At 48.4% G+C, this 22,115-nt stretch overlaps 1 protein-coding gene across 2 annotated transcripts in view; it reads left to right on the top strand.

Annotated features, from left to right (window-relative positions):
• Nucleotides 1-22,115, top strand: part of LOC138840927 (sarcoplasmic/endoplasmic reticulum calcium ATPase 2) — a 43,666-nt gene that overhangs the window by 18,137 nt on the left and 3,414 nt on the right. For both annotated transcript variants that reach the window (XR_011376272.1, XM_070041360.1), the window contains exons 6-18: nucleotides 7,547-7,627; nucleotides 9,412-9,497; nucleotides 10,927-11,391; nucleotides 12,971-13,059; nucleotides 13,834-13,936; nucleotides 15,199-15,330; nucleotides 17,096-17,218; nucleotides 17,318-17,536; nucleotides 18,384-18,719; nucleotides 19,473-19,693; nucleotides 19,944-20,146; nucleotides 21,288-21,373; nucleotides 21,573-21,706. Coding sequence is in view for 1 of the 2 variants with exons in the window: in XM_070041360.1 (XP_069897461.1) it covers nucleotides 7,547-7,627; nucleotides 9,412-9,497; nucleotides 10,927-11,391; nucleotides 12,971-13,059; nucleotides 13,834-13,936; nucleotides 15,199-15,330; nucleotides 17,096-17,218; nucleotides 17,318-17,536; nucleotides 18,384-18,719; nucleotides 19,473-19,693; nucleotides 19,944-20,146; nucleotides 21,288-21,373; nucleotides 21,573-21,706 (2,278 nt within the window). In the remaining variant the exon portion in view is untranslated. The remainder of the gene's footprint in view (nucleotides 1-7,546; nucleotides 7,628-9,411; nucleotides 9,498-10,926; nucleotides 11,392-12,970; nucleotides 13,060-13,833; nucleotides 13,937-15,198; nucleotides 15,331-17,095; nucleotides 17,219-17,317; nucleotides 17,537-18,383; nucleotides 18,720-19,472; nucleotides 19,694-19,943; nucleotides 20,147-21,287; nucleotides 21,374-21,572; nucleotides 21,707-22,115) is intronic.

Here is a 22,115-nt window from a genome sequence, read left to right as displayed (position 1 = left end):
CCATGGAAGTGGAGACTAGTATGGCAGTAAAATGCTGTGACCTTAGAGGTGCCTTGTTTATAAACCAGGAGTGAAGGTGTCACCCATTCTTTATGAGTTGTGCAAGTTGAATTAGTAACTTGTAAAAACCCTATAGTACACTCACAAGAAAGCAGCACCTCTACCTATGGTTATTCCTATTCAGCCATTGTAAAAAGACACAGATCTGTATGTGCTAATATAGGAAGAGGGCTGGTTTTGTTTTAATAACCCATTTTATAATCAGTGTTATTCATAAAGATGTAAAGGTGATAAATACTATTAATGGCTTGAAGTCTGGGGCCCCAGTGGCTTACACCTATAATCCTAGCTACTCAGGAGGCTGAGATCTGAGGATCACAGTTCAAAGTCAGCCTGGGCTGGAAAGTCTCTGAGACTCTTATCTCTGATTAACAACCAATTTGGATTTATGCTTCTTTAGTATTTTTCTGCAAAGAGATTGTCTTCTAATGTGTGTTCAAGGAAGCTACTTTGCAGTATTGCTAGTGCAGACTCTTAGGCCGGTGCTCCTGGCAAGAGCCCCCCAGAGTCGGAGGCCCTGTGGTTTGGAGCTTTTTCCTGGTTGTAGAACACTTTGAGCTGAAGAGCTCAGGGACAGTGCCCAGGCCCAGAGTTCAAGACTCGTGACGGGGGGGGGGGGGGGGGGGGCGCAGGGGGAGGGAGGGAGAGAAAAACAATGGTTTGATGATAAGCCATTGATAGTATTTCACCTTTAAAAGCCTGGGCACTGTCCCTAAGCTCTGACTCAAGGCTAGCTCTCTACCACTTTGAGCCATAGCTCGTGTGTGTGTGTGTGTGTGTGTGTGTGTGTGTGTGTGTGTGTGTGTGTGTGTGTGTGTGTGTGTGTGTGTGTGTGTGTGTGTGTGTGTGTGTGTGTGTCTGTGTGTGTGTGTCTGTGTGTGTGTGTCTGTGTGTGTCTGTGTGTGTCTGTGTGTGTCTGTGTGTGTCTGTGTGTGTCTGTGTCTGTCTGTGTCTGTGTGTCTGTGTGTCTGTGTGTTTGTGTCTGTGTCTGTGTGTGTCTGTCTGTCTGTCTGTGTGGTTGTGTCTGTGTCTGTCTGTGTCTTAATTGGAGATTAAGAGTCTCATGGCCTTTCCTGCCTGGGCTGACTTTGAATCCTGATCCTTAGATCTCAGCCTCCTGAGTAGCTAGGATGACAGATGTGAGCCACCAGCACTTGACTGCGTGTTTTGTTTTTATAATTTAAAAATGTCTCAAGCTAACTGGGCACTGGTGGCTGAGATCTGAGGATCACAATTCAAAGCCAGTCCAGACAGGAAAGTCGGTGACTCTTGTCTCTAATTGACAGCCAAAAACCAGGAAGTAGAAATATGACTCAAAGGAAGACACCAGCCTTGAAAAAGCCAAACCGTGGTGCCAGGCCCTGAATTCTGAGGAGTGTTAGTTTTAAAACATGAGTATATTTGGTTTTTTTTTTGTTTTGTTTTGTTTTTGCTTTTTGGTCCGGTCATGGGGCCTGAACTCCGTCCGCGCCTGGGCCTGGGCGCTGTCCCTCAGCTCTTCAGCTCAAGGCTAGCGCTCTACCACTTGAGCCACAGGGCCACTTCCAGCTTTTTCCTTTTTGCTTATGTGGTGCTAAGGAATTGAACCCAGGGCCTCATGTATGCAAGGCAAGCGCTCTACCACTGAGCCACCTTCCCATTCCCAGCCCAAAACATGAGTATATTTAAATCCCATGGTTTCTAAACTCTTTGAAGTTTAAAACTTCCATTCACTTCTAGAGTGTGGCAGAGCAGTAATTTCCTTTAGGCGACTCTTCTTGTGTTCTTAAAGTATATTCTAAGAGTTTTGTTCAAATTTTCTACAGTAGAGAGGAAAGAACCGGACTGTAGGAGGTGAAGGATGAATTTAAAGTCAGGTGTTAAATGGAAGGTAGTTTCTTTCAAATACAGATTATTCTTTATTTAACCTGCCTCAACCCAAAGAGTCAAAAAAAAACAAAACCAAAAACAAACCAAAACTGGAATTAAAAATGAGAGCATTCCCTTGGCAAGAGTAAGAACTTCCCGCTGTCCAACCTGCCCTCGGCCCTGGCAGCCCCGTCCAGGAAACAGTATGGGACGCCGTCATTGGAGCAGCACTGCCTGCCTTGCTCGCCGCGCTGAAATTCCCCTCTTCTGAAATGCACACAAGTTGTGGGGGAGGTGTCGCTCAGTGGCTGAGGGCGTGCCTAGTGTGCACTGGGCTCTTGAATCAATCTCAGTGCCGCACATTAAACAATCTTGGGAACCCTGCTTTATGGGAGAGTCTGAAATTCAATCTTGCAGACAAAAAGGAATGGTCCTGTTGCCAGGCACCAGTGGATCACGCCTGTCATCCGAGCTACTCAGGAGGCTGAGATCTGAGGATCCCGGTTCAAAGCCAGCCCATGCAGGAAAGTCGGTGAAACTCTTATCTCCTATAAACCACCAGAAAACCGGAAGTGGCGCTGTAGCTCAAGTGGGAGAGTGCTAGCCTTGAGCTGAAGAGTTGAGGGACAGCGCCCAGGCCCAGGCCCGGAGTTCAGGCCCCATGACCGGCAAAAAAAAAAAAAAAAAAATGGAATTATGTAGAGTCACTTGGCATGTTATAGAAGTATTTTATTAATTGACCTTTCCTTAGGCATAACTTCTTTTTACTTCTTGGCCTTAACTATGTATAAAACATGACATAGGTTGGTCAAAGTGATGTGAAGGTTCTTCTAGCTAAGAAAATGGTCAAAGTATAGAGGGGTTAGTGGACCAGTTTGCACTGGGTACTGAGGGATCATGCCTGTATCTAGCTACTCTGGAAGCTGAGATCCGAGGATCATGATTCAAGCCAGCAGAGAAGTCTGTTAATTGGAGATAAGAATGAGTTGAACCAGCAAAAAGCTGGAAGTAGAGCCGTGGCTCAAAGGAGAGCTCGGACAGTACCCAGGCCCTGAGTTCAAGCCCCAGAACCGGCACAAAAAACAACCAGTTTGGATTTATGCTTCTTTAGTATTTTTCCGCAAAGAGATTGTCTTCTAATGTGTGTTCAAGGAAGCTACTTTGCAATATTGCTAGTATAGACTCTTAGGCCGGTGCTCCTGGCAAGAGCCCCCCAGAGTCGGAGGCCCTGTGGTTTGGAGCTTTTTCCTGGTTTTCTAGTTAATTTGGAAAACCTTTAAAGTATGTGAATTCCTAGGCCCCACTCCAAATTCATTGAACTGTATGCTCTTACAAATGGGGTCCTGACCCATCTGTAGGTTATAAACCTCCACCCGTCAGCTTTAAATTCCTAAATATTTAATTGGCTAGAGTTAGAAAAGCAGTTGTGAGGTGGAAGAAAGTCGAGAAGAATTTAAGGCCAGTTTTTAAGGGCTTCCAGGGTCAATTGTTTATTCACTCATTCATTCACCCCCTCCCTCCTCCCTCTAGCATTTGTCATTGGAGGCCCTCATCCTTCACTCTGGGGAACAGTTAAATGTGTGTCAATGCACTTTGTGCTTCAGAGACCCCGCGTCTTCATACATTTAACTAGACCTTTAGGGGAAGAACAGTTGGTTTTTATAATATCATTGTACAAATATTTTTCTTGCAGCTTTTAAATATAGTATTGATTCCACCTCACTCTAGAAGATAACTTGTTAATCATTCAGAAAATTTAAGCTTGGATATTTATTGCCACAAAGTGATACTTTCCTAGCTGGGTAGGTAATTCCTTCCTATTATTCCAGTCTCCAGGAGGCAGAGATGGGAAGATCACAAGTTTGAGGCCAGCCCCTCTGCTGTACAAAGTTGAGATACTTTCTCAAAACACCAAGGGCCAGAGCTGTGATACAATAAGGTTGAATCTTCAGTAATTTTTCCTTATATTAGGTTGTGGGGTTTTGTTTGTTTTGTGCTTTTCCTGGGACTTGAACTGGAGCCACAGCTCTACTTTCAGCTTTGGAGATCAGTCTCATGGACTTTCCTGCCCAGGTTGGCTTCGAACTACAATTCTCAGATCTCAGCCTCCTGTTTAGCTAGGATGGCAGCCATGAGCCACTAGTGCCCAGCAAGCTTGGATTTTCACATAGCATGTTTACTTGTTTCACTGGAGTTTGGGCTTGGGCCTTGCACTGGGTTGGCAAGTGCTGTAGCACTTGAGCTATGTCTCCAGTCCTGATACCTGGCATTTTTGAAATAGAATCACTATGTCCATCAGTGACAGTTCAGAAGTGTGACGGTGTTCAGAGTGCAAGGGCTGCAGTGCCACACAGGACAAAAAAGTCTCAACGTCAGTTACCTTCAGACATCAAAGGAACATCTGAAAATGTTCCACTTAGGGTCGTAGTATTTTTGTACATATTTCACAATATCCAGAGACATGTAAAGTTAGATTCATTATGACAGCAGTAGACATTTACAGGATTCATTTAACTTTGCATCTTTGTGGAACATTTAAATGTTGGAGACTGCTGCATTTTGGATCTGGTTACTTCACTGTCTTGATCATCTGTTGGCTGTGCTTCCTGCAATGTAGCAAGAGCAGAATTGTGTCAGAGCGAAAAGCTTCAGTTGATTTGGTGGGAGCATTGCAGTTGGTTGCATAAGCATTGCCAGCAGGGTTTCACCTTCTGCATGTGTCCCAGCGGTCAGAGGCGAGGATGAGCTTTGTCTCTGGAGACAGTATTGACAAACTGCTGGCCTGTGCCCACGTTGCCTTTTTAGGCTATACAGTTGTTCCCTGCGCTCAGGTTTAAAGCTCTGAAGTTCAGAAAAACAAACTGAATTGAAGAGATAACCAGTCTGGTGTCTACTTGTTCCTTTATACATAATTAGTGATAATTCATTTGTAAACTAAGTCTGAAGTAACTGAAAAACACTATTTGCAATTCCAGGAGGATGCTTTGTAAGGATTTTTAGCTGTCTGAGCATACTTCCCGGTCAACCGTGGTTGCCTTTCAGAGTGTCAAGGGACAGCTGTCTGCACTTAGGGGGTTAGGCCCTTAGGTGGTACGTGCCTGCAAGTACCCCATCACTAAATACAGTCTCAGCCCCTACACTCATTGTTTACTGCCCCGTCAGTTGGGTTCTTTTTTGTGTGGTTTCTTTTGGTCAGTTGTGGGGCTTAAACTCTGGGCCTGGCCACTGTCCCTGAGCTCTTCAGCTCAAGGCTAGCGCTCTACCACTTGAGCCACAGTGCCACTTCCAGTTTTCCGGTGTTTAATTGGAGATAACAGTCTCATGGACTTTTCCTGACCTGGCTGGCTTTGAACCGTGATCCTTAGATCTCAGCCTCCTGAGTAGCTAGGATTACAGGCATGAACCACTGGTGCCTGGCTTCAGTCTGTTGGTTTTGTGTGTATGTACTATGCACAGCAGTGCTGAGTACCTACTATATTCTGAGTACTCTTCTCAGGCTGCGGTGGAACTTTGGCTTTATTTAATTGCTGAGTGTTTGTTGTGGCATTTTACTTAATGTACCTCAAGGAAAAGGGCTAAGATGTGGATCCTTTAAAATCTATTATAAGAAACTCTTTAGCCCAAGAAAGAAGGCTAAATTGTTTAAAATATCTTCAGGTTATGCAAGAGGTTGGTTCATTCATTTGATGATCCAAATTTCCAAAGATAGCGCAGTGTAAGGTGGGAAGTCTCTGCCTGCGCCTCACGTCAGCAGCCCGGTGTTGCCAGCTTATTAACGCTTCCTCACGCTGCCACCAGCCTCCCCCTGGATTGACATATTGTTGTTTGTCCAGCTTGCAGGCAGGTGCTCGCCAGTTGAGCCCCACCCCCAAGTTACAAACTCAATAAACTGTGTCTCTAAGGTAAATCCTTAAAGAAGAATTTGTAGAGTGAAAATACTGTGCTTAACAATGATGCCATTGGTGATGTGGCCGGAAAGCTGGACACCTAGGTGGACTATGAATCCAAGTGGACTGCTCATGGCTGGTGCCACAGTGCGTCACAGCGCTGCACCATCTACAGGAAGCCGCCTTGCTTGACGTTGGAGTTTGAGTTCATGGCCTTGCTAGACAAATGTTCTGTCGCTTGAACCAGGCCTCTAGGCTTTAGTATTTCCTTTTTTAGCAATGTTCCAACAATTTTCTTCAATCTCTCTTAGTATCTAATGAGTTGTCTCCAGTGTTTTTGTGCCTCTGACTTTTTCAAAAACCTGGGAAATTTCTAGACCTTTTGGTCGTGCTATATAAGAATGTTTCCAGCCGGCATCAGTGGCTCCGCCTGTAATCCTAGCTACTAAGGAGGCTGAGATCTGAGGATCACGTTCAAAGCCAGTTTGGGCAGGAAAGTCCATGAGACTCTTATCTCCAAGAAAACAAAAAATCAAAACCAGAAAACCAGAAGTGGTGCTGTGGTTCAAGTGGTAGAGCACTGTGGTAGAGTGCTAGCCTTGAGCTGAAGAGCTAAGAGACAGTACCCAGGCCCATGACCAACAACAACAACAAAATCTGTTTCCAGGGCTGGGAATGTAAGCTTAGTGGTAGAGTGCTTGCTTAGCATGCATAGATGAATCTGGCTTCCATTCCTCAGTAGTGGCCAGGCCCTGAGTTCAAGTCCCAGGACTGGCAAGAAAACAAAAAGAATCTGTTTTCCATATATCCTTGCTAATTCAGTCTTAGTCTTTTTTTTATTGGTCAGTTGTGGGGCTTGAACTCTGGGCCTGGGCGCTGGGCCTGAGCTCTTCAGCTCAAGGCTAACGCTATACCACTTGAGCCACAGCGCCACTTCTGGTTTTTTCTCCTTATGTCATGCTAAGGAATCGAACCCAGGGCCTCATGCATGGGAGGCAAGCACTTACCACTTGAGCCACCTTCCCAGCCCCTAATTCAGTCTATTGCTGTTTTTTAGTTTCATGTTTAGAAAGTAGTTTCTGTAATAATTTGTCTTTTTTTTTTTCTGAAATAGCTTTATTTTTCACTTATCTAGTGAGGTTATTCAGTGTCACTTAGAAGAGCTATATGCTGGTCATGGTGATAAATGCTTGAAACCTCAGAACCTCAGCACTTGGAGGTAGAGTCAGTTGCATCTTGAGTTTGAGGCCAGCTCGAGCTACGTAGTCTAGAGACTACCAAAAAAAGAAGAAAGAAGACAAGAAAGGAGGGAGCTCTTTTTTTTTATTTTTTTTTATTTTTATTTTTTTTATTTTTGGTCGGTCGTGAGGCTTGAACTCTGGGCCTGGGCGCTGTCCCTCAGCTCTTCAGCTCAAGGCGAGCGCTCTACCACTTGAGCTACAGCGCCACTTCCGGTTTTCTGGTGGTTTATTGGAGATAGGAGTCTCACGGTCTCTCCTGCCCGGGCTGGCTTTGAACCGCGATCCTCAGATCTCAGCCTCCTGAGTAGCTAGGATTACAGGCGTGAGCCACCAGCGCCCGGCTAGGAGGGAGCTCTTTATTGCTTGAATAGCTTATCTTTTCCTCTGCCTCAGCTGAAGGTTGTAATGGTATAGAGAACATGTTACCTAAATATGTTAGTAAACGAAGTATACAAAGTTGATAGTTATTGCAAAGCTGTTCACTTTAGCTACCCTTTTCCTTCTCATTAGTTGGTGACAAAGTTCCTGCTGATATAAGATTAACTTCTATCAAATCTACAACTCTACGAGTTGACCAGTCAATTCTCACAGGTAAGTATTGCATATTGAGAAGTCACTGAACTCTCTTCAAGCTCCGCTTGTTGCATGCTGTAGTAGCTGCTCCCCTGTGTGTTGCGTGCTGTATGTAGTAGCTGCTCCCCTGTGTGGCATCGCACCCATCCTCCCTCACGTGGGGTAGAAGAACGCCGGCTTGCTTCATCCCACACGGCTCCTTTTTCCTTTAGGTGCCAGCACTGGACCCGCATTTGCCCTTTTGCCGAAGGCTAGTGCTCTTCCACTTGAGTCACAGCTCTAACTGGCTTTTTTCTAGTTGGCTGGAGATACGGGTCTTCTTGGACTTCCTACTCAGGCTGGCTTTAGGCAGACTTCCTGCCTGGCTTGTTTTTGCATTTCAAAAGTTAAAAAAGTTAATTATATCACTAGCAGCAGTAATGAGGCTGGATTATTAACTCCCTATTTTGAGGAAAGTAAATTATTTAATGTGTGCCTTCAGGCTATAATTTTTTTTCATGCTATGAATGCCAATCTTGCATCTAGCACTCTACAGTAAGTGTACAATGAACACAAAATTGGCCAGGAAGGGTGACTTGGTAGTACCTGCCTTTCGCACTTGTATATCTGAAATTGTAACACTTCCCATTTATGTGTGGGTGGAGTGTTCATCAGAGCTGGAAGTCAGGTTTTTAGAAGATTAGCTTTTGAAACAATGCTAACCTGAATTAGTGGATAAATAGAAAATCAAAAGGCTATCAACACATATTTCACTACCAGCTCCTTACTCCTCCCCCCTCTGCCCCCCCCCCCCCAAAAAAAAAAAATACCAGTCCTGGGGCTTGAACTTCAGGGCCTCGGCACTACTGTTCCTGAGCCTCTTTGTGCTCAAGGCTAGCATTCTACCACTTGAGCCACAGCACCACTTCTGGCTTTTTTCCTTTTTAATTAAACGGAGAAACATCTCACAGATTTTCTTCGAGGCTGGCCTCAAACAGTAATCCTCAGCTCTCAGCCTCCTGAATTTCTAGGATTACAGATGTGAGCCACCAGCTGGCTCATTGCCAGTTTTAAAGGGCAGTTAATATAATAGCGGTGACGGGCTGGGTTTTTAATGGAAAGTTTTGATGTTGATTGTAATCCTGATATTCTTTGCTATAGTACCAATTTTTTTGTTTTGTTTTTTTGCTTGGTCATAAGGCTTGAACTCTTCAGTTCAATGCAAGTGCTGTACCACTTGAGCCACAGCACCACTTCCAGTTTTCTGGTGGTTAATTGCAGATAAGAGTCTCACGGACTTTCCTGCCTGGGCTGGCTTTGAACCACCATCCTCAGATCTCAGCCTTCTGAGTAGCTAGGGTTACAAGCATGAGCCATTGGCACCCAGCAATAATATCACTTTTTTTTTTTTTTTGGTCAGTCATGGGGCTTGAACTCTGGGCCTGGGCGCTGTCCCTCAGCTCTTCAGCTCAAGGCAAGCGCTCTACCACTTGAGCTATGATGCCACTTCCGGTTTTCTTGTGGTTTTTATTGACGATAAGAGTCTGACAGTCTTTCCTGCCTGGGCTGGCTTTGAACCATGATCCTCAGATCTCAGCCTCCTGAGTAGCTAGGATTACAGGCGTGAGCCACTGGCGCCTGGCTTATATCACTTTTTATTACTGAAATTTTGCTTCCTTTTCTCATGTTGGTATTTCTCAAGAATGTTAATAGGTTGGTGTGGGTGAATGTTGTCCGCTGCAGGTTGCTGCGGATGACCGTACCTGGGTTTCACTGTGTTTCCCATAGACCTAACTATTCCATCTGTCTCACAACCTGCCTAGGGGAATCAGTTTCAGTCATCAAGCACACTGACCCTGTCCCTGATCCTCGGGCTGTCAACCAAGATAAGAAGAACATGCTTTTTTCTGTAAGTATTTTATCATGTGTAGGTGTGCTGTAGAGGAGTGGAGTGTATAAACTATTTTGACATATCCTCATTAACCCTCTCCATTTCCCCTTCCCCTTATAGTTACCCCATTTCACTCTCCTGTCATCTTTTTTTTTTAAAGTAAATATTAGTTGTATCAGGAGATTTCACCACAGTATTTCACATGTGCTGCATGTATTTTAGTCAGAATAATCCCTTCTATTGTGCATTTTCTGCCCTCTCACTACCTGTTTAATAGTTTTCAGCAAAAGATCTTGTGCTGTCTTCATACTTACTCTGGATATTGCTTTCCCTCCTCCCACACAGCCCCATAGTAGAATCGAGCTCTGTGCACAGCATGGAGTCTGGATCTCCGCTTGGGTGTTGATAGGGCTTTTGGCGCTTGGCTCATCTTGCTAAGTGCCTTAGTCTTCAGCTCCATCCACTTTGCTGCAAATAATGTGGGTTCATTTCTCCTTACATCTGAGTAATAGTATACTATTTCATGGTATATATGTGACAGATTCATCCATTCATCTTTGAGTTGTTAGGTCCCTCGGCTAATTCCACTATTGGACTGTTGTGAACAAAGCTTCGATAAACATCGGTGTGCAGGTGTCTTTCTTGTAGATACTACTTTTGAGGCCTCAGCCTCCAACTCGTTGTATTTTTATTTGGAGACATTCCCATGGCTGTAAAGGTCCACAGATGTTTTTCAGTTGGAATTTTAAAAGATAATTTCACTCTTCATGGTCAGGCTCAGCTGTTGGAGAACGTTAGCGGGGATGTGGCTGCGTGGCAGTGAGTGTGTGTAAGTGTTCTCAAGGCCTAGGACGGCTTGCTCTCCAGAGCCAGAGGAGAACCCGCCACAACACAAAATGGTGGATGTGTGACTTCCTTGTCTTTTGTTTTGATTGGCATGTTTTTGAGGAGCAGAAAAAAAAAAATAGATCAAACATGCTTGAACTCTTAATGTGTGAACATAATAAAAAGTAAAGTACTTTCGTGGTATGGTGAAATTAATGAAACTGTTATTCTGGCACTAGGAATTAAAGTGTAAAGTGAGGTGAGTGTATGCCCACTTCATCTTCTCGAGAGCAGAATCCTAAGATAGCCCACCAGCTAACTTTGCTTGTTCAACAGACAAAAGGAGGGAAGGTTGTGATGTTGGTGCTAGAGCCAGACATGGAGAATGTGAGGCTTGAATGTTCTGATGATGGGGGATGCGGAAGGGGAGCGCCTGCGCTGGGATAAGGAGGCCCTGCGTAGAACAGAGCAGTGTGCAGAGTTGGCGTGGGTGCTGTGCAACGCGGCTGTGCTGTGCCACGCTGCTGCTTGCTTGAATAGTAGCCTCGAAGGGCCGGGAGATTGCTGTGAGACAGTGAATTGGGAGGTGATGGTGATGCCAGGACTGTCCTCTGCTCTCTAGGGAACAAACATCGCTGCTGGGAAAGCCATGGGAGTGGTGGTGGCAACTGGGGTCAACACAGAAATTGGCAAAATCCGGGATGAGATGGTGGCGACCGAACAGGAGAGAACACCCCTTCAGCAGAAACTAGACGAGTTTGGGGAGCAGCTTTCCAAAGTCATCTCCCTCATCTGCATCGCTGTGTGGATCATAAACATAGGGCATTTCAACGACCCGGTTCACGGGGGCTCCTGGATCCGAGGCGCTATCTACTATTTCAAGATTGCAGTGGCCCTGGCCGTCGCCGCCATCCCTGAGGGGCTGCCCGCCGTTATCACCACGTGCCTGGCTCTTGGCACACGCAGAATGGCAAAGAAAAATGCCATTGTTCGAAGCCTCCCTTCTGTGGAAACCCTGGGTTGCACATCTGTCATCTGCTCGGATAAGACAGGCACACTCACCACCAACCAGATGTCCGTCTGCAGGGTAAGGACAGCTTCGGAGCCTTGGGGGGTGCTCTGTGTGCCTCCCAGCCGTCGATTGGCCTTCATGCCGCCAGAGGCTTTGACTTAGACTTACGGCTCACTACTTACGTGAAGGCTACCTGAGACACCTGACCTAAGCTGCAGTATTTGAAGGCAGTTAATCAATTCTGAAGTAGTTTATGAACTATAGGATTGGAGAGACTAGAGCTTCATGTCTATGGTCCTCTATTTCTCGGTATGGGAAAGTTAAGAGATCAGCTTCATTTGAGGAAGCAGCTAAACTCCCACCCGAAATCATAATTGGTATTTGCAAAACACACTAAATGTATTGATTTCTTCCTTAAAAGCAAATCATTGTTTTATGATTTGCTTTATTTGGGGTAAAATAAAAAGCCATTTAGTGGGGCACTGGTGGCTCACATCTATAATCCCAGCTACTCAGGAGGCTGAGATCTGAGCATTATGGTTTGAAGCCAGCCTGGGCTAAAAGCTCATGAGACTCTTACCTCCAATTAACAACCCCCAGAAAGGCTGGAAGTGGAGCTGTGGCTCAAAGTGGTAGAGTGCCAGCCTTGAGTAGAACTGCTTACTGACAGAACCCAGGCCTTGAATCCAGGCCCTAGTTCTGGCGCACACATACACACATGTACATACACACACACACATAAATAAGCTGAGCTAGCCAGGCGCCGGTGGCTCACGCCTGTCATCCTAGCTACCCAGGCTGAGATCTGAGTATCATGGTTCCGAGCCAGATCTGGTAGAAAGGCCATGAGACTCTTATCTCCAATAAACCACCAGAAAATGGGAAGTGGCCCTGTGGCTCAAGTGGTAGAGCGCTAGTCTTGAGCTGAAGAGCTGAGGGACAGCACCCAGGCCCAGAGTTCAAGCCTAACCAACAAAAACAACAAAAAAATAGAAGGCTGAGAGATCTCAGGATCGTGGTTCAAAGCCAGCCCAGGCAGAAAAGTGGCTCAAGAGGTACAGTGCTGGCTAATAGTGCCCAGGCCCTGAGTTCAAGCCCCAGAACTGGTTAAAAAACAAAACAAAACAAAAAAACTTAATAATAAGCTGAGTCTTTCTTGGGGCGTGAACTCTGGGCCTGGGCGCTGTCCCTCAGCTCTTCAGCTCAAGGCTAGCGCTCTACCTCTTGTGCCACAGCGCCACTTCCGGCTTTTTTCTTTTTGCCTATGTGGTGCTGAAGATTTGAACCCAGGGCCGCATGCATGCAAGGCAAGTGCTCTACCACTGAGCCACCTTCCCAGCCCCTGAGTCTTTCATTAGAGTTGACCTTCTATTGACCCAGAGTCCTTCAGGTCTCAAAGTTCCTGTGGGCTGTCTGCCGTGTCTCTGGTGCCGTTGTTGTTAATTAATGGTCTCGTTTCTCAGACATTAGTTTGTGGTGGGATGGGAGAGGCAGCCCAGCCCCACGTCACAGCAGTCAGGTAGCGCTGAGCTTCCCCATGTTGCCTTTTGTGTGGTTTCTTAAGTAAGCTGAGTTTTGCCTTACGCTGACAAAGATGTTTTTTTCCAGCAATATTTTTTTATACCTTTAAACTATGATGTCTTTTCCCCCACAGATGTTTATTCTGGACAAAGTTGAAGGTGATACTTGTTCCCTGAATGAGTTTACCATAACCGGATCGACATACGCACCGATTGGAGAAGTGTGAGTACCCCTCTTGCTGGCCTCAAGACCTGTGTGGCATTCTGGTGTTGATGAGGATTTGCGGGCATGGTAGAAAGCTGAGGAGAGGCTGGAGCTGGAGCTGGAGCTGAGTCCTAGAGCACTCACTGCCTAGCACTTTGGAAGTTCTGGAAACAGAAAGATAAGATGGCCTTTGGAATGTGGCTCCAGTCAGTGCTCTTTATTAGAAGACCAAATTTTTTTTTTTTTTAATTCAATCTTTAGCCTGGGGTTGGTGGCTCACACATGTAAATCCTAGTCACGAGGCTCAAAGCAGCCTGGAAAGACAGGAAAATGGGGGACTTTTATTCTGCAGTTAACCAGCAAAGCATGGAGGTAGAGTTGTGCTTCACATGACAGCCTTGAGAAAGCCAAGAGGCAACGCCTTGTCCTGACTTCAAGCACTAGTACTGGCAATTACAAATAACATCCATGCTTTGAAAAAGAATTCAAAGCTGATCAGCCAGCCATCTTTTTCATCTTTATTCATGTTCTTTTTGGCTTTTCAGGTGCAATTTCTAATTGTTCTTTACTGATACCCGTGAATTTCACTAAGAATTTGTGATCTTTCACTGGTGATTCACTGGTATCAGAGATGCATTCTCTGTCTTAATTATAGACTCTGATACCAACGTTTACTGAGGTGCCCCTCAGATTCCTTTGACTCTATGCCCTTCTGTTGCCCCAAACCTCTACTTTCATTATTTATTGGGCAAAAAAAATCAAGTGATCCAAGAATGCATTCTCTTTTGATAGGCATAAAGATGATAAACCAGTGAAATGTCATCAGTATGATGGGCTTGTAGAATTGGCGACGATCTGTGCTCTGTGCAATGACTCTGCCTTGGATTACAATGAGGTAAGTATGATTTTGTAGTGAGGAACTAGACCTAGTATCTTTCTTGGAGGGTATAGGCAGAGTGAAACCCAGCGGCCTGATTTTTTGTTGTTGTTGTTGTTGTTGGTCTTGAACTCTGGGCTTGGGTGCTGTCCCTGCACTCTTCAGCTCAAGGTGAGTGCTCTACCGCTTAAGCCACAATACCACTTCCAGTTTTCTAGTGGTTTATTGGAGATAAGAGTCTCAGAGCCCGGCCTGGTGGCTCACACCTGTAATCCTAGCTACTCAGGAGGCTGAGATCTGAGGATCATGGTTCAAAGCCAGCCCAGGCAGGAAAGTCCATGAAACTATTATCTCCAATAAACCACCAGAAAACCGGAAGTGATGCTATAGCTCAAGTGGTAGAGTGCTAGCCTTGAGCTGAAGAGCTGAGGGACAGCGCCCAAGCCCAGAGTTCAAGCCCTATGACCGACCCCCAAAAAAAAAAAAGTCTCATGGACTGCCCGGGTGGCTTTGAACCATGATCCTGAGATCTCAGCCTCCTGAGTAGCTAGGATTACAGGCGTGAGCCACCAGGGCCTGGCTCAGCGGCCTGCTTTTATTTCCCCTTTCCATCTGTTGACTCCTATAGATCCTGTTAGTGAATAAACCTTCCTAAGAATGGGAGTGTGGACTTGGGTTTAAGACATTAGTGAACAAACCTTCCTAAGAATGGGAATGTGGACTTGGGTTTAAGACATTGCTGGGTACATTCTGAGCCTAGAGGGTTGTTTTAATGACAATAGAAGAATTTGAGGGGCTGGGAAGGTGGCTCAGTGGTAGAGTGCTTGCCTTGCATGCAGGAGGCCCTGGGTTCGATTCCTCAGCACCACATAAGCAGAAAAAGCTGGAAGAGGCTGTGGCTCAAGTGGTAGAGCACTAGCCTTGAGTTTAGGCCCCATGACCAACCAAAAAAAAAAAAGAATTTGACCAACTAAAAAAAAAAATAGTGAGGTTTTACTTCTACCTTCAAGGCAAGAGTCCTGTTAGGGACAGAATGGTAAGCAGATGGCCTTGGAAAGCTTTCTGAATCACATGGCTTTGTATGTTTGAGTTAAATATGGCTGTGATTTGTGGCTTCCTATATTTAAGGGGAATGGAAAAGCTAATTGTCCGAATGAGGTGGCGACAGTAAGCGCCCAGCGGAGGACAGAGTGTCCTTTTGTGGGGGAAAAAATACATTGAAGAGAAATTTACCTGTTTCCTTCCTTGTTTTCTATTTTGTATGCCTTTAAACAATACAGGCGAAGGGTGTGTATGAGAAAGTTGGAGAAGCTACAGAGACTGCCCTCACGTGCCTTGTAGAGAAGATGAACGTATTTGATACTGAACTGAAAGGTCTTTCCAAAATAGAACGTGCAAATGCCTGCAACTCGGTCAGTATCTGAGCGTGGTCTGCTCTTCCCCTGCACCTAGTCACTTGCAAGACATTTCACCTAGGCCAGGCAGGGTAGCTCACATATGTAATCAAGAAGGAAAAGTCAGAGGTTCCAAGGACAGACCGAGGTGAAGAGACAGCTTTCTGTCCATCAGCCAGGCACTGGCTACGCGGGAAGCCGAGGCTGTAGCAAGGGCTTTGCCCTCTGAGGCTGGCCCCAGCCAAACTCTGGAAATGGCTTTGTTTTTCCTTTCCCTTGCACAGGATAGCGCTCCCCTGCCCCGAGCACCCAAGCACGTCCAGTCTTTATAGAGTTGTCGTTGGTCCCTGAGTGATTGAAACTAAACCCAAGCGCGTGAGTGATGGGCAGGCCGCTTGGGCAGCCCTGCCCCAGCATAGCTGAGGGCACGCGGGACGCCTCATTCACGTGTACCATTCCTCAGTTACTGCGTGCCCAGGCGTGGGGAGGATCAGTGTAACTCACCACACCAACCAGAGCTAAAACTGTGGCTAGATGCAGAAAAAGCGCTTGGTGAAATTCCATCTCATCTAAAAGTAGGAATAGAAGGCCATATCTTCAGGCTGACAGAATGGCCACTCAGAGCCTGTGCTCATGCTGTGTGGGCTGGCCTCCGCCCGGACTGCACAGGCCTCATCTGTGGTGGGGAACAAGAACACGAGGAAGGGCCGGACTTGCCCCTCCTCCTCAGCCTCCCTGCCAGTGTCTGCCGGATCTTTTGTGTCCCGTCAAAATGTGCAGGCCTTGCCTGCTCGCAGCCATTTTTGTTTCCAGTTCCTCCTGCGCTCACTCTAGTTCCGTGAGTTTAAATTCAGATACTGCCTCTACGCAGAGGCCTGACAGCTGCTGCTAGCGCGTGAGACTCGTTAGAATAGATAGAGAACAGCGTCCTGTTGCGCACTGCCACCAGGGAGGGCTGTCCTGTCCTGCCTGTCGTCCGCCCCTCCTCCCCTCCCCCTCCCCTCCCCCCTCCCCTGCCCCGTGCTTTCACTCTACTAAACAGTGGGCCTTGTCTCCTTTCAAACAATAAGTTTTGTTTTGCTTTCTTAGTACTGGGGATTAAACTTGAGGCTTCTTAGGTTTGCTAGGCAAGCTGTCTACCACTTGAGCCAGGCCTTCAGCTCTGCGTTTTGGAATGTCATGAGCTTTTCTGAATTCACTTTGAAAAACCTCCATCCTTTGATCTCAGCCTCCTAAGTAGCAAGGATTATAGATGTGAGCCACTAGGCATCTGGCTTACTGCTTGTCTTTCAGATATTATTTTGTGCTAGCTTTGTCTGGGCTGCTCCTAAGCCAAGATCCTCCTGTCACCTCCTCCTGAGTAGCTGGAATTACAGGCATGTGCCACCACACTCAGCCTTTAAAAAAATTCTTAGCAGCCAAGAGTTTGAAGCCCCATTGATGTCGAGACTCCCTGTGATCACCTTCAAGACCCTTCCGGCCACGCGCCTGCTGCGTGGGGCGCTGCCCATCACTGGCTGCCTGGCTCCCATGGCTTTTGGTGTTGACTTGAACATTGCTCCCTCTTACCGTGTGTTTAGCAGCACTTTCTGTCCCCTCCCTTGTCTGATTTTTTTCCCATGGCACTCAACATAGGTCATTTTTGCACTTGACTCTGCCCTCTGCGCTGAGGACCTGTTTGACACACGCAGGGATTGACCGTTGGCGCTGCTGTCCCCACGGTCCCCAGGTTCATTGAGCAAGTGGGAATGCCCTGCACGGTCCTTCTGTGTTCTCCTCACAGGTCATTAAACAGCTGATGAAAAAGGAATTTACTTTGGAGTTCTCACGTGATAGAAAGTCGATGTCAGTCTACTGTACCCCAAACAAACCAAGCCGGACCTCCATGAGCAAGATGTTTGTGAAGGCAAGTGTGGGGTGCAGCGCAGGCGCAGGCCGCGCGCTTCGGGGGCTCAGGCACCGAGCCAGCTCAGCGGCAGCGGCTCACTGACTGTCCTGTCTCCAGGGCGCGCCCGAGGGAGTCATCGACAGGTGCACCCACATCCGAGTTGGGAGTACGAAGGTCCCCTTGACCCCGGGAGTCAAGCAGAAGATCATGTCCGTCATTCGGGAGTGGGGCAGTGGCAGTGACACGCTGCGCTGCCTGGCCCTGGCCACTCACGACAACCCGCTGAGGAGAGAGGAGATGCACCTGGAGGACTCCGCCAGCTTCATCAAATACGAGGTAGAAGGCTCCGCCCCCGCAGTCACCGCCAAGCAAGCATGCCCAGGGGTGGGGCGCGCCCGGGGCCCGCACCCTGCCATTGAGTCGCTGCTCAGACAGTTAATGATCACCCAGTGCACCTCGTGCCGTCAGCGTGCGGGAGAGCCAGCCAGGCGCCAATTCTGTACCGCTCACGTTAGGCTTAATTGTTTTTCTTTAATGGGATGTTTAGAAGATACTGAAGGTTGGTGGTGAGAGTCTCACAGACTTTCCTTGTCTGGGCTAGCTTCTAATTGCAATCTTCAGATCTCAGCTTCCTGAGAAGCTAATTGAGTAGCTAGAATTACAGGCATGAACCACTGCACCTGTCAGAATTTATACTTTTCAGAATAGAGTTAGAAAAATTTGAAGAAACATGGGATTACGTTGAAGAAACATGAGATTACATGGAGTATTTGCTTTTCGAGCCCCCACCCCCTTATTCAGTAGAAAATAAGAGGCCAGGGTGTAGCCCAGAGGTATCGTGTCTACTGAGCATGTGCGAGGCCCTAGGTTCAACCCTTAGCACCACAAAAAAGAAAAGCTGGAGGCCGAGTACTTGGGAACAAGGTGGAGGAGAATCACCAGTTTGACTCAGGCTGGTCTGTGTAGCAACCCCACTTCAGAAAGCCAGGGCTAATGATGGAGGTCAGTAGTAGAGCACTTGCCTGGCCTTTGTAAGGCCCCGCCTTCAATCCCCAGCACCGCGCCCCCTCCCCAGAACAGATAACACGCCTCTGCCCTTGACAGTAGCCGACATTTCCCACATGAGGGCATGGGAGGGGCAGAAGAAGGCCCCGCGTGGGACTGAGTGGCGCTCTTACTGTAGACCAACCTGACGTTCGTGGGCTGCGTGGGCATGCTGGACCCACCCAGGATCGAAGTGGCCTCCTCGGTGAAGCTCTGCCGCCAAGCAGGCATCCGGGTCATCATGATCACAGGGGACAACAAGGGGACAGCCGTGGCCATCTGTCGCCGCATTGGCATCTTCGGGCAGGATGAGGATGTGACGTCCAAGGCTTTCACAGGCCGGGAGTTTGATGAGCTCAGTCCTTCGGCCCAGAGAGACGCCTGCTTGAACGCCCGCTGCTTCGCCCGGGTCGAGCCCTCACACAAGTCCAAGATCGTGGAGTTTCTCCAGTCTTTCGATGAGATCACCGCTATGGTGAGTGGCCAGCAGCTCACACGGAACCACAGCTGAATCCTCTCGTGTTCTCTAGAGTCCTTGCCCAGGAGTGACAGCTGTGTCCAAAGCCTTTGTAGGGACAGACCTGCCTGCCTGCCTTCCCTCCTTCCCTCCTTCCCTCCCTCTATTCCTCCCTCCCTTTCTACCCTCCCTCCCTCCTTCCTTCCTTGGTTTTATCGGTGTTTCTTAGGGGCAGCTGCCCTTCTGAAGCTAGGATTCTGTAAGTAGATGTGAGGGGCCGGGCACGGTGGTGCGCACCTGGAATCGCAGCGAGTCAGTCCTTGACTCGAGCCACACAATGAGGTGATGGTTTTGATCCGTAGACACTGGGTGCTGCTTGGGTGTGCTTTTGAGTGAGTGGCATAAGCGGCCTGTGACAACTTGGGTGCTTTACATGTGTGTTTTGCACGTGTGCTTCACACTAATCTTTATCCTGTGGCTACATGTCCAGTGCCACGCAAGTTATTTGGGGCTGAGGTGAAAATTACGAACTTTAATTCTCTGGGCTCCACTTCCTGCAGTCTCTCTGGGAAGTTTGTTTGCCATCTTACATTTCCCAGGGAAAATATGTTTGATGCCAACTTAAGAGAATACATTATGTAAAGCCATCTCCCCGTTCCCCACCGCGGGGGCCCCCCTCCCCCCGTCCCTTGTCTCCCGACTCCCTCCCAGGCCAGCCATGCGCCTGCGCCAGGCAGCTATGAAGTGGCCACGCCTTTCCTTCCCTTTCAGACTGGCGATGGAGTGAACGATGCCCCTGCTCTGAAGAAGTCCGAGATCGGCATTGCCATGGGCTCCGGCACTGCAGTGGCTAAAACGGCCTCTGAGATGGTCCTCGCGGACGACAACTTCTCCACCATCGTGGCGGCGGTGGAGGAAGGGCGAGCCATCTACAACAACATGAAGCAGTTCATCCGCTACCTCATCTCCTCCAACGTGGGCGAGGTGGTCTGGTAGGTCCTGTCTTGCATCTTGGTGGCCGCTGCAGGGACTGCTGGCCCCTGGCTCTCCAGCAGCTTTGGGGGGTTGTGTTGGGGTGTGTGGGGAAACAATCCTCTGGCTGCACAGGGCTTCCCCGCAGCGCGTCTTCCTTCTCCCCATATCCAGCAGGGCGTGGGGGGTGGGGGGCAGAGCCGTGGCATCTAAACCCTTCTTCTAATCATTGGGTCTTTTTTTTTTCCCCATTCTTCCTTGGGCGCAAAGCATTTTCCTGACAGCAGCTCTAGGGTTCCCCGAGGCTTTGATCCCTGTCCAGCTGCTCTGGGTCAACCTGGTGACAGATGGTCTGCCTGCTACTGCGTTGGGGTTCAACCCTCCTGACCTGGACATCATGAACAAGCCACCCCGGAACCCTAAGGAGCCGCTGATCAGTGGCTGGCTCTTCTTCCGTTACCTGGCTATTGGCTGTGAGTATCACACACGCGTCTCTCAGGAGGGTAGCAGAACTCAGAGGTGTGCCGTGCCCTCTTGTAGTTCAGCCAGGTACATACTCTATGCTAAAAGCTGCTCAGGCCCAGTGTTGGCGCCTCACACCTGTAAGCTGGCTACTCAGGAGGCTGAGATCTGAGGGTCATAGTTCAAAGCCTCGGCTGGCTTTGAAAGTCTTTGAGACTCTTATCTGCAATTTACACCAACAAGCCGGAAGTGGAGCTGTGGCTCAAGTGGTAGAGCACTAGCCTTGAGCAAAACATGCTCAGGGACAGAACTCAGTTCAAGCCCCAGAGCAGAACAACCACAACAAAGCTTCAGTGATTCTTGCCCGGCATCAGCTTTTCATATTCCCCTATTCCCATATTCTCCTTCGCACAGAGGAGCCCGAGGATGAAGACTTGGCTTCCTGTCTTCATCTTTGAGTAATGATCACCACAGTGTAAAGCTCAATCCCATTCCATCAGTCTATGTGGACACCATCCCCGAACCAGGGCTGCTTCTGTTCCCCATCTCATGGGTTAGCGAGGTGAGGCCATGCCAAGCCCCAGGATTCCACTAGGCCCGAGGTTGAACTTGAACACAGTGGCTGGCGATGGTGAACTCAGACAGCGGCATGAGATGGTCTAGAGAAGGGCAGTGAGTGCCGGCAGCCCTGCAGCTTCTCAGGCAGAGCCCTCTGCTGTTGCTTTCTGGAAGTGTGGCATTTATCCTGACGTCTTTGTCTCTGGGCAGTGGTTAGCATCGTATTCTCTCAATCTGAACTTTCGTTGTTGCTGATAACTGGAGTATAAGAGTCTGGCTTTGATCCCCAGATCTCAGCCCAGCGGTGCTGCTCTGCTGCACCCCAGCATTAATGTCTGTATGGGTTGTAGCAGCTGGCCTAACAGTGTAACCGATCCCCAACACTATGGCTGTCCATGATGCCACACACCTGCAGCTTCAAAGCGTGCACAGTGGTCACGCACATCTCTCTGCAGAGACCGAGGTGGGGCCAGTGGCCTCTCCTCTCTGGTCCTACCACTCCCAGGGCTGGGCACAGCTGCTAGAAGCAGCCTTAGCCTCAGTGACCTTTTTGTCCCGTGTCATGTCACTAAGCATCACGTGCGTCCTTTGCAGGTTACGTGGGTGCTGCCACTGTGGGTGCTGCTGCTTGGTGGTTTATTGCTGCTGATGGTGGCCCACGGGTGTCCTTCTACCAGCTGGTACGTAGCCACCCGTTGTCTTCCTGTGCTTTGAGCATCTGTCAGATCACCTGAAGGCACAGATAACACAGTGGGGAGGATTCTGGGTCCTAGGGCTTCTGGGGAGAACTTGCCAGGAAAGCTGTGGCTGCTCCGCTCTGCGGGGCGCTGGGCTCGGGGCGCTGGCGGAAGAGTGAGTGGGTGGGACTCTTCGTTGCAGAGCCACTTCCTGCAGTGCAAAGACGACAACCCAGACTTTGAAGGAGTGGACTGTGCAATCTTTGAGTCCCCGTACCCAATGACGATGGCGCTCTCTGTGCTGGTTACCATAGAGATGTGCAACGCCCTCAACAGGTGAGTGTGGCAAGAGCTCCAGCCACTGGCTGTGGCTCATAGGCAGGGAGATGAGCCGCTGATTATAAAGCCTACGCCGCCTCCCCCTCCACGAAGTGGTGATGGGCGTGCTTCCTCTTCTCTAGAAGAAACATAACTGGTGGACACCAGTCCCATGGGGACAGAACAAGCCCCCACCAGAGAAGCCAGTGACAAAAGTGGGAACTTGTAACTAGCCCGAGCACCTGGGGCACCACGCGCAGCTTTGAGCTGAGCTGCACCTGTGGTCTTGAAGCCTTAGGTGTAAAATTGGCGGTTTGTCCTACATCTGAACATTCCTTCCTTAATTTTGCCACCAGTGGAACTCTGGTCCCTAGAATCAGGTCACTGGTGAGGCCAAGTGGCAGCAGTGTTTGCAGTGTAGCCTGGA

This window comes from Dipodomys merriami, unplaced genomic scaffold (assembly GCF_024711535.1).
Source record: "Dipodomys merriami isolate MVZ:Mamm:240054 unplaced genomic scaffold, mDipMer1.0.p SCAF_307, whole genome shotgun sequence".
NCBI lineage: Eukaryota > Metazoa > Chordata > Mammalia > Rodentia > Heteromyidae > Dipodomys > Dipodomys merriami.
The sequence above is the reverse complement of the archived record's forward strand: the minus strand, read 5'-3'. Positions and strand labels throughout refer to the sequence as shown.